Raw genomic sequence first — 17,167 nt, 5'->3', positions numbered from 1 at the left:
AACAATCCGGAATAGGATGCACAGCTTCAATCTGAGGAAAAGATCCACCAGGCACCAGCGATTGAGCAGGGAGCAGTGGCGTTTGAAATATCGTTGGGCTCTTGAATGAAAACCGAAACAAGATTAGATGAAGATCCTGCCTGTTGGATGTGTCCAGATTTCGTCTTCACGAGTCTGATGGGTTCTTGAACGACAGCGATAAGGTATAGTGATTTGATCGAAGAACTTATTATTTCTCCCTTTGCGGAAGCAATCGGTGACAATTTCATGTTAATCCTCGTCCACAACTGGCTAGAATTGTCAATGACAACAAAGAAATGCATGGCATTAACCCAATCGATTGGCACGCTGCTTTTCAGACCAACATTGTATTGAACATGTCTGGTCTGCAATGTCACAGAATTACACCGCCTTCCTGACCCACCGCAGACATGCTTTGACTGATATTTGGCAAAACATTCCCCAAAGCCAACAGACTGAATGCACTACGAAATCTTAGAGAAGGCTCCACACAATATTAAACCTTGATTTCAGAGTGTTTATAACAGAAAGAACATTTTTTAAGCCTGCAGATAGACTCTTTTCTTATTTTCTCCACTATGTTGTCGGTCTAAAGCACCGTATGTAGACATTGAAACTACTGGAGTAGTTTCAAATATGCATTTATGATATCCACTAGTCCCTTCTAGACTAATTAAGTAGATTAAGCAACACATTACATCCGAAATATTATTTTTAATTGGTAGGATGTATTTATATACATCCTACCACATAATATTTCAAAGGGTTTATAAGCCATTGCAAATATTTCGCTGACTTATTGTTTTTTTAAGTGATTATGAAACGGATAGACCACCCAAAAATTATTTGGTATTGAGTCATTGTTATCGTAAACTACCAGCTAGATAAAATTGAACATTTAGCTATATAAACCCCCCCAATTTTTTTTAAAATTGATCATCACCAAAGGAAATTCAGATAAAATCTGTAGAACCAAGCTAAAAGATTCCGAAACACTTTTCATCAGCGAGAATAGGTTACTGAGACATTCTCGTGTACACTGGGTGTCCCCTCGCCAATGCCAATCTGTGACATACTCCTCTACATACAATTCCAGCTGGAATAATCTCTTTCGGTAAATGAAACGGCCGAGTGCACGCAATTTCATCGATCTACAACGATCATCGAGAATGCCCACCTCACAAATAACTTTAATCGGATGGGAGTCAAAGAGAATGCAATAATTGAACATATCTGAATTCCAAAAGACCAAATACAGAGCTAATGGTATGTGACAAATATGTCATTGATCTGGTTGTAATTACATATACGCACAGGCGGACGGCTAGGTGGTGAATTCTATGTGTTCTTCGATTCGAAATATGAACCGTATATATTGCGTTTGCGGTCATCGCAAATTGGGCGTCATCCGGTAAATACCACGTGTATCTATGCAGGCCGGCCTTTCGGCATTTCCCAATAAAAAAAATTAATGAATTTCACACTTGCTTTACGTACGTCCGAACACAACGGATCTGATTGGAATCGGAGGGTCGAACACGTGCTGGGAAAAGCGAATCGATTCGTACACGGGGTGGCGCAACAAAAAGCACGCCACCCTTCATGACTACTGAACCGATTTCAATTGTAGAAAATTGTTGAGAGAAAATAATTCGGTCGACAATTTCTACAGATTTGAGGGGGTTGCTTCGGACCTAAGGGGATGAATTTTAGGATTGCGACTAGTTATAAAAGGGTTGCCAGATACCAGATACGCTACAGAATTAGAAAGTTCCTCACACAATATAGCAACGTCAATTTTTTGTTCACCAATGTAAAGGGTATCCCAAATTGCTTGATTTTGGCTGTTTCTGTTTTCTAATATAGTGTAGTATTCCCAGTAAAAAAGTCCTTTAGAAAGTTTTCATCGTTTTTAGATATTTTCGAAAATAGAGAAGTTACGACACATTTTCGAAATCGACAAAATATAAAAATTTGGTTATATCTTCGAGTCAAATGAAGATATCGTTAAAAGGTTTCCACTCATGGAGTCCACAAAAATTGAGCCCAAGCCTACTTCCAACGTTTTTCTCTATCTAGTCTAGAAGTACCAGAAACAGCCAAAACCAAGCAATTTGGTCAACTGCTCAACAAATAAAAGGAATCCATCAATTTATTCCACGAATGAGGAGAAATAAATACCTGTTAATTGTTGAGCAGTGTATCGATTTCCATCCTCCTCACTACTCAGGGCTAAAAATCCAAAGTGAGGAAAATGAATTGCCTCGTAAGTGAGGGAATTTTCCACGTTGACATCATGTAGATTCTTCGGGAATGCGTGTACCTCCGGTAAATTGAGTGCGGACTTATTAAATTCCGTCGTATAAAATGCAGGATGGAAAAAAAATCGACTTACTTGTTTTCGAGGGAACACCATCCACAGTAAGGATCCTTGGCTCCCAAACATTCCAGGCAGTTTCTGTATACGCGGCATTCTTGAACTTTGACTTTGGATACCTGGAACAAACAGAATTCGACGCTTTCAGGACGTCAGCAACAGAGGGGCGTTCCAGGGAATTCGCGGAACTCATTTCCTATTTTAATTAGGAATTTTTGTCTACGATTTCACCCCCTACCCACCCCCCGGGCAGGTTCGCCGAACCACAGGCGTAGTGGCTCGAGATGCATGGAAATTGCTTATCAAAACCATAATTTTCCCGGTATCAGTCACTTGCAGGTTCCGATGAATTTAACCCGGCCGCGAGTATTTGTTTCAACAAAAAAGGGATTAACGGGTTCATTATTTCCCTTTGTGCGTCTGAGATTGCCGCGGTAAAGCGTCAGGATGGAATCGAATGCCAACGATCGCAACTTGTCGATTCCTGGCTATGTGGAGAGAGAAATCTTCGAAGATAATTCCAGAAAAAAAAACAGGACTGATAACGCCCTGGTTTTCTAATTAGGAGAGGCATTTTGAATAGCTGCTATTTTACCATTTCTGGCAAAGGACAATTAGAAACGGTGCCCATGACAAAAATGAGGCGGCATACCCTTCAGAGTTGTTGAAATTCCTCAGAAAAAAATTGAGAAAATTATGCAGAAAGTGTTCGTAGAGTTGAAAGATTTTCTGGACCTTTTGAATCAAAAAATTGGTGCTTTTTAGGAGAATTAATGTAAAGAGTCGGACTCCTATTCGTCGTGCAAGAACAAGATTTTTTGAAATTGGGCATTTTGACAACCTCTACAGGTTGTAAATGAATAATTGCGAAAAAAATTGGTGGATTATTCCTTCTCAAAAAAAACTGTGGGTCTTTCAAATAATTTTTTTAACAGCACCTGCTTAGATACAGCTTGCTAGAGATGGCACCTCAAAAACTATTTTTCTTAGAAACCGGAAGCTGACAAATTCTATGGGAGCATGATATCGATGAGAATGTGAATAAAAGATGCAAGTGGGGAAAAAATTCCCAATAATATACTAATACACACAGAGTGGGCCATTGAAAATGAAACAGTAGCTCTAGGTAGGACAACTTTTGGAATCAAATTCAAAGCAGTATCACTTCAACCCTCATATTTTTAATAGGAAACCTGGGGTGAGTGGTACCTCATTTGGAATACCTTTCTATTCTGAGTTCAGCATATTTAATTTATTTTTCATTCAATCCATTCATTTTTTAGATATTCAAATTTAAATATTGTACAGACTTAGTCATTTCGTCAAACACGCTGTGTGAATCAATCTAATTTTCACCAATTTATTCTATGATTTCGACGATAATCTTTAACTACATCAGACATCAAAATATTGAAAGATTCATAACGCTTTAACATGGAGGCAACGAATACAATAATAAGAATTAATTCAGATGCATACCACCCGCTGTTTAGAATATCAACAAGTGTTGATATTTCGTCAGGGCAACGAAAGGGATAAAACTCCATCAAAAAAGTAGATACTGACCATGTTTCGGTCCCATTTGATTTCGTCAGCGCAACACAACTCCTTCCCCGATGAACGCTTGGAATTGACGGACCCTAATTAAATACTAGTAGTAGGTTTTGAGTATAATCTTGCTCAAGTACTTGTACTTGAACGATAACATCAAAGTATTACTGTTTGTTTCTTTCATAAACAATCGAGATAAAAATAGTTTATTAATTGAAATGATTCCTTTATTTTTCGAAAATAAACAGTGCTAGAACCGTACAGCAGATTCATCATCGAAATTGCAGAAGAATGAGTGGAAATTAGAATTATTTAAACTGCATGCTTGGAGGGAAAACGTTGTTTGAAATATACATGTAAATATTTCGAAAACGAATTAATTGAATGAAAAAAAAATGCTGAACTCAGAATAGAAAGGCCTTTCAAATGAGGTATTACTCACCCTATTTCCCCTATTCAAAATAAAGATGTTGGTGCTGTAACATTAAGAAATGATGAGATTTTTCGATAATTCGATTCTGTTTCTATTCCAATGGCCCACCCTGTGTTCTGGGGGTGCCCAGACAATCTGAAAATCCGTTCTATTGAATCCTGAAGATATTCTTAAATTTTCCTGTAATTATCCGACTGTTTCTACATTGTAATTCGATACCGAATCGATGAAACAATGAACCTGCGATAACACAGCGCACATAATATTGTACTTGGAGAAAATAACAATCAATGCTCGTTAATGTAACCGCTTTGATAATGTTGCCTCTAAACTTCAGGATTAGTCAGATAGACTACCTTATACATATATGCTTATTGTACGATTATTTCAAAGCCAAATTGTAACGGAATAGATACAGTCAATTCCGTAGAAACAGGAATTGGATCAACATTTAAAATCCATCCAATTATGTAGACAATTAGTAAAATTTAATCATTATGATAGTATGGACATATTCTATTGGTATCTACCTCATCCCGAATCAACACTGAATGAAATTCATGAATATTTAAGGTATTCATGAACGGCATAAAAATGCTAACGATGGGATTCCTAGGAATTTCATTTTGAATAATAACAACATGAAAAATCAATTATTCGGATGAAAATTCGTTAGAATACCGTCTCAACCAATCCACACCTTAATGGTACGTTCTGTGAGATGAATATTTCAAATGACCGGGTGAGTCAACATAATCTAAAAATTATTTCATGTTCGTAAATAAAACTAACTCACGTAATCCCAGGAATGGACAAATAGTGTATACTCGTTCCACTCTGAATATTTTCGATTCAATAATGAGCTTTTTTATTTTATGGTTAACAATTGTGAAGACAATTTGTTCAATCGCACCGGATAAGATAATAAGAGACGAATCTAATCGAATTTTTCACTGTGTAACAGATATGGTTGATATTTCAGAATTTCCCATTTTAACTTTCTATGAACACCGTTAGATTGAAAATATATCAACAATAGGTCGAAATTATTCGAAATACTCTTTCCACATATTCACATATATTTCAGAAAGAAGTTCATTCAATATCCTCAACTTTTGATAAGCAGTTTACACACAATGAGTCTTTCGACTCCTACAAATATTTTAACTGTAGATTCTTGAGGTCAAAAGAAACACTTTTTTCCCTTACCACTTTTTCCGAAACGGTTTTCTCACAAACGGTTTCATCGAATGAAATGAATTTCGGAATATAGTTTTCCATTTATTTAATGAATCTTTTTCATACACAAGATATCACCCACATCCACAGATGTGCAATGTCACAGATTTAGCTAGTTATTCTGAAGATAATTTTGTTTTTCCAGGAGTGGCACAGCTCATTATGAAAACTTAATGGCTATATCTTTTTATCAGGGCCAAGTCGAAAAAAAATGACATCAAGAACCAACTGTTAAAATGTGTGTACGATTCAAAGACTCACCCTGTATAGCTCCATTTTATTAATTCCGAAAAGTCTGAATCTTCAATATGTCTGGGATTAGTACACTTGAAAGATGGATATTAAAACTTGATTTTAATCTTCTTCGAATACGTTCCCATTATTAAAGCTCTAACGTTTCAGATTTCAACAGATGGTGCACTAATGGTATTCTGAGTTTCAGTCATGAACACTGCTTCTTTCAGTTCTGTTCGTTCAGGTCCATCTCTTTTCGTCCTTAACCGAGTTTGTGAAGGGCGATATTTTTATATCTTTACACAAGATATAAGGGTTATAGATTTTGAATGGGGGTTGCGTTGCACTGCGACCTTAAGATGTATGGCTATGACATCAAAAGCTCTAGTTGTAGTTCTAATGAACTCTTGAGATACCAACAAGGGGGTTACTTCCTCGCTATTGCAAGTTTCTCAACCAAAGCGTTTTTGCCTTGGCTGGTGATGTGGAGTTTCATCTTTCTCCCCCACAGAATCTACACTCGTCAGCCTCTGCTAGAGCCATTCAGATTAAGTGCTTCCTTAGGCCACAATGCCCTGTAGGGAAGGAGGTGTAGCATAAGATCCATGGAACTTTTTGGAGTGTCCCATCCTCTGGGTACATGTTCCTGTACCACAGAAATATTTAGGACCAATGAAAGGATTTTGTGTTCCTTTTCTGGCAAGTGTTTTGGCCATTCATACCTTTGATCGCAGCCTTACTGTGAGAATGTATGACTTTGGCACATTTCTAATTTTATTTCCACACATCTTGGCAAATATTTCTGTCTTAAAGAAGCTTGGACAGCACCCTAGCAATAGTGAGCATCTGGTGCTAGCCATCGATCTATCTTTATACCATTCTGTATTTCTTTTGAGGATTTGGAGGGTGTGTTCCCTTTCCCAAACTTTCTTTCTACTTAGTAACCTAGTGACTAGTTGAGATATAAGTAATAAACGACGCATTTCAGGTACATGAGTACCGAAAAGAGCCCAATGAGCAACCCCTGTATAAGAATTTCCACAAAACAAACCCCACATATAAAACGTGAACGACCCCGTTCCACACACGTTCAGAAGAAGTTCCCCCGTTTCGAGCTTATTAATACTGCGCGATTTCCGCTGTGCAAGCGGGTTGTAAGGAAAACGTAAGGCCCTCCATACGTTTAGGGAAATTGATCTTACCTTTTTCTCCGTCATGACGTACAAGTGCATGAGTTGAGAGTCTAATCGCAAATCTGCATTCACCGGAGAATTTTCTTCGACTGTTATATCCCCATATTCGAGGGCTGAAGTGGACGACTCAACGACCACCTGAAAAAAAAAAGATAAAATGCTAAATTGCTGAAAATATGCCGAGGGCTGAAAGAAACGAGCCAATAACGTGAAAATGATGGGTTGTACTCAAATGATCTCTATGTTGTGATGGAAAACCATACATCACGTGATTAAACAGCTGCCAACAACTTGTTGAGTTTTGATTCATTTCCATTATCAATGCATCCCTCTATATTGCATCAGTTCGTTTGTATTTGATACATGATACGCGGAACATTGAAACTATCAACTATTCAAAAAAAACATCCAAATGCCATTACGTTATTTCTGAAATATTTCCAATGGAAAATGTACAGCACATGATTGAGTGGAAAGTTGTGAAAAACACAGGGAAAACTCCTACAATATGTGGTTTTTTGGATTAAATAATGCACTATACCAAAAAATTCAGAATTTCGCTCGCTTGCTCTCATAACCAGCTCGGTCTCCCATCCAAGTACTGAACTCTTCCAACGATGCTCAGCACCCAGCTGTAAAAACTTAAATGAAGGCTTTTCCGTGTTCGATTCCGATTTTCATTATAAAAAATAATGAAATGAATACAGAGGGCGTCCCATTATAATTCGATGTTTCAGCACTCCTGACCGGGTTCAATTTCGACAGACTCTGTTGTCGAAGAAACAAAAATAGCGGGAATGCGGACATTTCTAACATCCATCAATTTCTAATTTCCCAACAAACTCCCGTCAGAGTCAGTTTTCGAAACATCAGTCATTTTAGTTCCCACATGAGTATATTTCAGCGTATCCGATTACAAATAAATCCAAAGTAGGCGGTCCGCTGCTTTGTCAATGTAAATCGACGAAATTATACAGTGACGAGAAGGATTTTATCTTTCCTACTGGCCAAGTCTATTTGTGCTTGGTGATGTCAAAGTTTGAGAATCAGGAAAAATATAGGCATCCACTTTTTCTTCATGAAGTGTTTTCCAGAGTGATCGTTTTTATTTTTCCAGAATAATTATGAAAAAATGAGAACACATGGGATCATCCAAAAGGAGAAGGCGGATGATCCAAAGTAATGACAAGTGCCCATATTCTCCAAGATTGTTAGGCAAAAAATGTTGAAATGATATGCCAATAAATCAACACGTATACAACCTAAAATTATCGTCCAAGTTCATTTGTTTCGAACAGGTGATAATGAGTTAGGTTCTGCTAGCTTAACGGTAAAGCTAGCAGAACTGAGGATTATAAATAACACATATACAGGGTGAGGCAACATAGCTAGATCAGACGATAACTCTTAGAATGATGTGTACTGGTAACTCATGACAGTGAAAATCATGCTATTCAGTTCAATTATGAATTTTCATCAATTCGATGTAAAAAAAGCCCCAAATTATGCCAGAAGAAAAAAAACACCCCCAGATGGTTCTGCTAGCCTTATGAGGAATTTTATTCCAAAAGTCAACTGAAAAGTTTAATAGGAGTGGTTATAACTTCTTTTTGTGTTCGATTCTTAATGTTTAGCCATGATTGGTAATCAGTGGTGCACTGCAGGTTCATAACGACAAAGTTGAAGGCAATTTAGTATTCCATCCTTGAATGATGGCGCTTGTATATGTCCAAATGCGTACCAAGATAAACAATGAAGGAATAACAACATTTAGGCTACGGAATGACGATATATTATCTACAGACCACCTCAAGTATAAAGAATTGAATAAAAAAATAAATTAAATTCAGAGGGGAGTGAAAGTCAAATTTTTAAGAGGTCATTTATTTCAGTTTTATTATTTCCCTCATTTATCAGATACTTCGTTGATTTTTTTTTGAATTATTCGATTAACGTGTCCTAATTAGGTTGTACATTTGATACAGGATGGATCCAGACAATTTTCAGCTGTAGATTCATGAAAATCAAAATGAATCTTGGATCGATTCTTCTTCATAATACAGGTGGCTTCAGTGTTGAGGCTAGATTACTAAGCCCCTTAGTTTCTCCCTCATAAATGAGAATATCAGTGGGAAGTTGGATTATAATTCTCGAGTTTAACCATCTACGACATCTTTCTCATTACAGGACGAAAGAACGTGTGAAGAATATACGAAAGATAGGAATCCGGAAATACTAAATCCTCTCGTAGTATTTTTCTTCTCAGGTGCAATAAAAACCTGACCACCACGTTACATCACACGGGACAATCTCCAGGCCTTGCTTCATCGTCGTAACGTACGCCAATGCATATAGTTAAAGCCGGTGCCTGGGGGTCATCATGCTTCACAATATGGGACCCACCAAGGCCTCTCTTGCTCGACACAGGACTGTTCCTCTTTCAATATCCAATAGCACTTGAATTCTGATGAGCCGCAGCAGGGGTGGATTCAGAAAAACTATTATCACCATTCGCTCTTTTTTATTATTCAAAGCGTGTACTCGGGAGTTTTCCTTTCACGAGAAAAAAATAGATGCGGATGAGGTTGCACAGGAAACGTCACCAGGGCCGTCCGGTTTTGGCGTTGTGGATCTTGATAATTGAAAGGGTTGTCAGTTTTTCGGTTAACGGTTGACGAAGATCAAATTGCCGAAGTCATAATATTTATTATCGTAACGTTCTAGTAGTAAACACAAGTGATTGATGATGATGATGGCTGGAGAAACAAAATAGAAATTAGACCACGGGGAATTAACATATGAAAGACGTGAGATACTTTGTGGAATAGTAAGAATAACCTACATGTTTCATCCGATAGGATGAAGACTATTGAGAAATTTTGTTCAATAGAAGAAAAATCATTAGTCAAATGGGCTCTATGACAGCAGGACTAGGCTCTATTGATGAAATTTTCCAATTGAGGCGCTATTTCGTCGATAACAGCCTGAATACTTCCTGGAGTTTTTGAAATGAATGAAGGGTATCTGCATAAATCCTATAATCACAAAGAAAGAAGTACAAAAGTATCAAATCCCACATGCCAATAGTTTCAGAAACAGCCTAGAGCTGAAAACTTTTATGGTTTCGCCAAAGACAAACACCCGGAGATGTTAATATGCGATTGGATTACCCCAAATAGACAACTACCCTCTATGGTACAAATATTCTAGAAAACTTGCTTTGCTTCATCGATTCAAATGCCTGGGGATATAGAGCAGAATGAGAATCCCTTTTGGAACTTGTATATTGCGAAAAAAAATTGGATTCAAATTTAAAACGTTAGAATAAAATATATACAGAGTGAGACAGAATAAAACCGACAACTCAATATGAGGAAATAATTGTGTACACGATGTTTCTGATCTCACCCCATATATCTATTGGCAAGACACATGCGGGCAACAATCTATTTCGGGGTTGTAAGGCGATCGTGATTCATATAGGATCTTCCCATTCAGCTCGTCTTCTTTCTCAAAGAACAAACTGGTTTTACATCAACCTCACAGGTCTTCAGTGAACCCAGATCAATTTTCAATAGCGGTATTTCGAATTTACGTTCGTCAAATCGAAATACATGTGTCGGTCTGGTTCTCACCGCAGGATAATAAGCATAATATGGGGAAGAAAACGTAGAAAAGCGTTTTCTTCGAGTTTTTGTCGAGAAAGAATGGACATCGAGAAAGCTCATTTCACGGAATGCAGATCTGAATATTGAACGCTTTCTATTTTCCAATCCTTGACGTTCCACCCTGAATAATGCTTATGATCTAGGCGCGATTCTTTTCTCTCCTTGCTTCTCTGATCCAATTGATGTTTTCTCCGTTAAAAAAATTATTATTTGGGAAAATAGTCTCTTTTTCATACAGAATTAGTTAACAGTAACGTAAAATATCGTCTTCGGTATGTACCATCTTGTAGGAAAATTGTCGTTCCTTTTACACCCCCTACGAGGAATTAATTCAAAAGCTACCCCAACTTTTTGTGCCGGGAATGGATAGACCTTCTGCTGCTAGGGTCACTTTTCTTTGAGCTCAATGTCATATACTTTTGATGATGATTGATGTTTTTGAAGTGTTATCGAAAACATGCCCCAAAATACATGAAAAAGTAAAAATTCCAACTCAGTTCAACCATTCCATACCTATCATGAAAAAAGGGTTGATAAACTACCCATCAATGACAAAATAATCCTCAATATCTTAAGTTCCATCCATTTCTACCTACCTGCAGAGTCCCTGTTTCGTTTTTAATGACCCACTCTGTATTTCCGGAAGTATCTATTGCTGAATTAATAAAATTTCGAAATTTGTATTACAAATTGTGCGACACAGGTATCTAGGCTTGTGAGGTTGAGGGGTGGTCGGTAGATTTAAGCCTCCCTCAGCACTGATGTTTTTTTTTTTGTGAGAATCAAACGAAATTGAAGTTGTAGCAATTTTCGTGGCAGGCAGACCCTGTAGTCCGACTAAATCGATCGTTTTCCCTCCTCCCAGAGCTCGAGTTGCTCAAACATACCTTAAGGGTAAATTAGACGATTCATTTGCATCGCTACAATCAACATCGTGTTGTTTTTTTTTTTGTCGTTTACTGTTCGGATTTCTATTTGTGAGCCGAATGTATAAATCATGAATTAATGGATAAAATAATACTTAGGCATTTCTATTTCGTGAAATGGACGCAACGTATTTCCAGCCTTCATTACGGCTATCGATTTATACGTTTCTCATTATCATACATGATATATACAATGCGTCCCTTCGTTACTAATGGATCTGATGCTTGTAGGAATAGTTGCTATGATCATTACGTCTTCGTTAAGTATTCAGAGTAACAATGGATCGCCATGCTCTGGAATATTTGATGTAATACGAATATAATGGCGACGAATTGATGGGGAAAAATTGGATAAGATGTCCTTTGCAACATCCTCAAGAGCATCGCACTAAGGACTTGAAATGCAGGTATATGTTCGCGTTTTATCGAATATCTCATTCGGCAATTCTCGAAATTAATTAAACTGCTCAACAATTGACAGGGAGCACGATTAAATTTCTCTTTGTCAGTGGCTTTTGTTAAGACATTTGGAACATATATTTTAAGTGTGGTCCTTTGGGAAGAATTGGGATATTTCAAGTCTAGATTTGGTTTGTTCAACCACCACAAATGATTTTGGAGGAGGTTTTATATGTGTAATGTATAAGGGCTGGCATTTGTTGGTTGTCCAGCAGAACTCTATTATGACCAGCTAAAGATATCACGATATGATAAATGAACCAATGTGGAGCTATTGGCAACTATTTCTTTTAATTTACTTCCTCACCGTAGTCGCCTGGTTTATGAAGAGCTGTAAGCTAATGCTATTGAAAGAAGGCACTGGCCAGCTCGCCCTCCAGACTTAAATTGCATCAAGCATGTCTTGGCAGAGATGTCTAGACAACTGCCCTACCTATAACAACCGATTAACAATCTGAAGGAGATTTCGGATGCTTTGCTGGATATTTGGACCAAATTGCCCCAAAATTTAATATAGTGTCTCAACGAGAGCCTTGAAGAGTAGATTGCTGGAGATGAGATGAAGCACTGGCTTCATGGCGACTTTCAAGTTTCTCTACATTTAATTTTTTTGTCTGTTATTCAACCCTAAAATTTCTCATTCTTCATCTTCATTTTTTCAGTTGTTGGACAGTGTTTTTTTAATATTGCCACTTCAGTTGGATTCTCACCTTTTTCAAGTGTCCTGTGGCAGTTCCTATGAACACAACTGTGAAATCTCCTGTGGAAGTAGCAGCAACGGCTGTCAGTCTTGTGTTGAACAAAAGCACCGGTATGGCAGACATTGGTTGTTCCCCTCCGAGAGGCGTGTTCACATCCAGGCCGCAAAAGTCTTCAGCTATAGTTTGAAGTTTCTGCAACAAAAAAATCAGAAGTGAGAAAACAACATATATAGATTCGAAGAAATAACAGAATTATACAAAATTCTGACAACAGTGCACACGATATTAATGAAGAAAGTAATAATATTGCCAACTGTTTTCTAGGAATAGACCATAGGCATAAATGAGAGAGAATAAAGTGTCAATATTCATCTCAAAGGAGTAAAATAAATCAAAAACAATCCCAACATTAATGAACCACTGGGAAACCCCACCATCACACTTCAAATTTCCAAAACTCAATATTCAACGTATCCGATTAATTTAATCAGTATCCAGGCGAAGGATCACACCTGATTCGACCAGGATCTTGCCTGGAACGCCTAATTCGGGGTGTAAATTCGTACCTGATTAAATTTCATCTTAAAATTCCTGTAATTGGAGATGGATGCGCCACCATAACGAAAAGGATTAGTCAAACATTCGCGGGGGTGGCAAGAGGGGGCTGAGAGGGGGTGGACATGTTGGAAATTTAATCATAACGAAGCTTCCGCGTATTTGATCGGTGGATAAGGAGGGATTCATCGGATTTGCGGGGGCACAGAAGCGATTGATACAATTATTGATTTGTTTGTATTGGCGTCTGTCACAGGGGTAGCATCTTTAGGTGGTTGGTTACCATATGAATGAGCAGTGATAAGAATCTTTTTTTATGAGGAGCTTCGATAAATTCCATGTATGCTATTGCTCGAAATGAAAATAGAAGATTGTGTTTGAAGATACTTTTCCTAGGATCACATTGTATTCTGAATCATTAGTTAGAAATTATGGTGTCCTTTGTTGGTGCTCCATCTGTATGCAATTCAATTACTTTTTCATCCTGAATAGCGAATTGAAAGGAGGATACAGCAGGGCAGTTTATACAAGGGATTTCTGTTGGTTTCTCGGGAATTCTTGAGGAGCTTGTTATAAAAAACCACAAAATATTAGTTGCATATATAAGCTTCTTAGGGGAGCTCTTTGAGAAGCAATGACATCGAAGGGCTTGTTTGCTTCTAGATACAAATCTGGACTTTTATGCAGTATAGCTTATATGGAATTGGGAGAAATATGCAAATATGCCTAAACCTCTTCTTCATAAAGATCTCTGATGATATGAATGCAGAATAATTGCAATTTTCTATGATGAATTCATATCCAGATGATTCCCAGCCTGGATTCTTGGTAGAGACTACATTTCGATCTTTTATCATTCGTACAGATAATGACTAAAAGTCCAAGAGCTTGAGAAAAACTTTGACCGTTACTATTCGTGATCTGTTCCGTTTATTTCTCGTGAGCCAATTCGTAAATAACGAGTACATCGTGAACTTCATGATCTTCACTATCTCCGAATATCTCTTGCTCCAAAAAATTGCGTTATAATTAGCCTGTATTCCTAAGAAATTCCCATCGACTTATAGACGGAGAATACGTGCATCATTTCCGATAATGAATTATGAAATCGAGGATGGGAAAACATCACAATAATGAGCCTTTGGGACAAGAGAAAATATAACACCCCTTGAAATATTCAGTTTACTTTTGAAACATGTAGATTTCACTGAACCAATTAAAAATACATCGCTCAGGTTGATAATCACCATGACAAATTAACCATTTGAAACATACTGTGCATATAATACGACTTATATGTTAACAAGGCGTAGATAACAAATCTGCCTCAGTAATGACCTGACTCATTTAATTTTCTGGGAGTCTGTTCAACTTTTGTACGATATTCTGCGTGAATCATACTCCACGAATAAGATCGATTTTGTTTATCTTTTTTTTTCGGCGATGTGTATAAATAAATGGATGATGTGATAGGTTTACGTTGAATGAGCGCAAGGCTTTTAAATTGGATTAATAACGCGCATTTACTTGAACTCATTGTGTTACATTCAACAATCTGTACCAATAATAATCGTCGATCGTTTGTTTTTATTGAATTATATGACGGACTACGTGAGAGAAACTGGGCAGAATTCGATCGTTATATGCTCTCGAAGCAAGAATATACAAGAGATCAACACCGTCGTGGCATACATACGTTATTTTCCCTACACAAATCTTCATCTATTGAAAGATGATATTGTTTAAAAAAACGTCCACTAAGAACTATAGCTTGTTAATGGACGAGTTGCGTCAGAAAACGTTAAAATAGAGGGGAAAATTCTGATAGTATGGTTGTTTTCACAATAAATTCACTAATTGGATAATTTTGTCTTTATACAAAATTTGAATATCTCAAAAACGAATGGATTGAATGGCAACAAATTGAATAGGCTGAACTCGGAAAATAAAGGCCTTTCGAATGAGGTATCACTTACCCCATCCCCCCTGTTATAATAATCGTCAATTGGAAAACTAACTCCCCCTCCCGTAGAGGGTGCATGATAAACTGCCTACTTAAGCGTGAAAAGTTGCGTTTTTACAAAAAAGTAAACACTGAAGATATGAATTTTGTGCGTTACTTTTTACTCACTCTGTATGTAGAAGCATAAAAGTTGCAACTTACGAATATCTGTTTTTCGATTTAGCTCGTGGCTTAAAATTTAAAAGTTGCAGGTGAAATGCACAATGCATTCAATTTGATTTTTTTATTAGGACAGTGATAGAGACTGTAAAAGTGACAATGATGCATTATAATTTATCTCGTGCTTAAGTGCACCAGCTCAAATTATGAAAAAGAACACCCCTTTCCGAACAGTCCAAACCAACCCTTCTCGAATGAATTGAAGTGGCACATAATTTCGAAGGTAGGTATTTCCGATATAATGGTTATTGAATATCTCTTTTCAGAATCGAAAAGTTTCGCACAAAATCCTGTATTCATTACACGAGTAGAGATCAGTAATTCCATCGAGAGCAACCAGGCATTGGAATCGGAATTGTCATATAAATTCCGGTTATTATATTTTTTCCCCGTCTGATTGCGAGTGTAACATGGCAGCATAATTCAATTTCTAAATCCTCCCAGCTCATTCGGTCCATACAGCTTGTATTACAACAAAGCAGAGTAGTAAATAATTGGTTTATGCATGCAAATTCACCAGCGGATCGTGGTAGGTATTCTAAAAATGCGTGATTAAAAGATAGAGGATGCAATAATAACTGCAATAATCCGCATTTCCGTCTCGATATTCATTTCTATTGGCCGAGGAAAAATGTAATACCGCACAGATATTTATATTGCTGCGTTTGCTCAAGAATACGGAATTTTATTATTTTCGGATGGGCCTTAAGACACCAGAACCGCCCTCTCAGTCAAATTCCACCCCGGCTGAATTCTCCACATCCACGGTTATTCATTAAATATACATTTTTTCAGTTGGGGTCCCTTCGAGCATGGACCCAGTCACAATTAAATAATATATTTTCCATTCAAAATGTATCACAGCTCATGGTGAACGCCAGGGTTATAAATTCCAATATAAAATTGCCCGAAAAAATTGTTTCGTTCCAAAAATATGGCTGATGACATTTTGCAATAATCCAATTAATTGCAGTAATATATTTTATATCTGTTCATGTTAAATTTTCGACATGGATTCAAAACTGTATAATAAATGTAACTATCATTATTTTCAACTCAATGAATTTTAATAAAAAGCTTATTTCTCTATATGACTACACTGCTCAACAACTGATACGAATCAAAGACCTTCCTTAAATACATACAGAGTATCTATTGGTTTTATTATCATATCGTGATATGAGTTATCTATTGAGACTAGCATTGATGCAGCTGTTGTATTGTGGTGCTGACCTCCCAATGAACTAAGCCACTGAGTTGTATCTGACGAACCTATTCCAAGTCAGACTCACAAAACTTTGCAAACAAAAACCTTCCTGTTTCCACATTATGATTTGGTCAAGTTGCACACAAACGTCTTGAGCAATGTAGATATGTTCGTTTTTCAAGAGTTTAAAATCAAAATATCCGAGCAATACTTTTGAATTGTACTAGGGACGATAAAATACCAAGAAATATATGTAGTGTTTGCTTATTAACTTTTATTCTAAACCGTTTATTGAGAGAGCTACAATCAACAGAAAGAGATCTCAAGTACTCCAGAAAAAAGTACCATAACGCCTTGAAATTCAGGGTATTATTTGGCAGTATCCAGGTGCTTTATTCGTTGAATTCACTAAAGGTGTTTT

General features: G+C 37.1%; 1 protein-coding gene across 1 annotated transcript in view; it reads right to left on the bottom strand.

Annotated features, from left to right (window-relative positions):
• Positions 1-17,167, bottom strand: part of LOC123322202 (plexin-A4) — a 52,594-nt gene that overhangs the window by 23,276 nt on the left and 12,151 nt on the right. The window contains exons 3-5 of the mRNA XM_044910073.1: positions 12,812-12,994; positions 7,058-7,186; positions 2,417-2,517 (exon numbers count right to left, since the gene is read on the bottom strand). Coding sequence (XP_044766008.1) covers positions 2,417-2,517; positions 7,058-7,186; positions 12,812-12,994 — 413 coding nt within the window. The remainder of the gene's footprint in view (positions 1-2,416; positions 2,518-7,057; positions 7,187-12,811; positions 12,995-17,167) is intronic.

The sequence above is a fragment of the Coccinella septempunctata genome, chromosome X (assembly GCF_907165205.1).
Source record: "Coccinella septempunctata chromosome X, icCocSept1.1, whole genome shotgun sequence".
Lineage (NCBI taxonomy): Eukaryota > Metazoa > Arthropoda > Insecta > Coleoptera > Coccinellidae > Coccinella > Coccinella septempunctata.
This window is presented reverse-complemented; position numbering and strand designations above follow the sequence as displayed.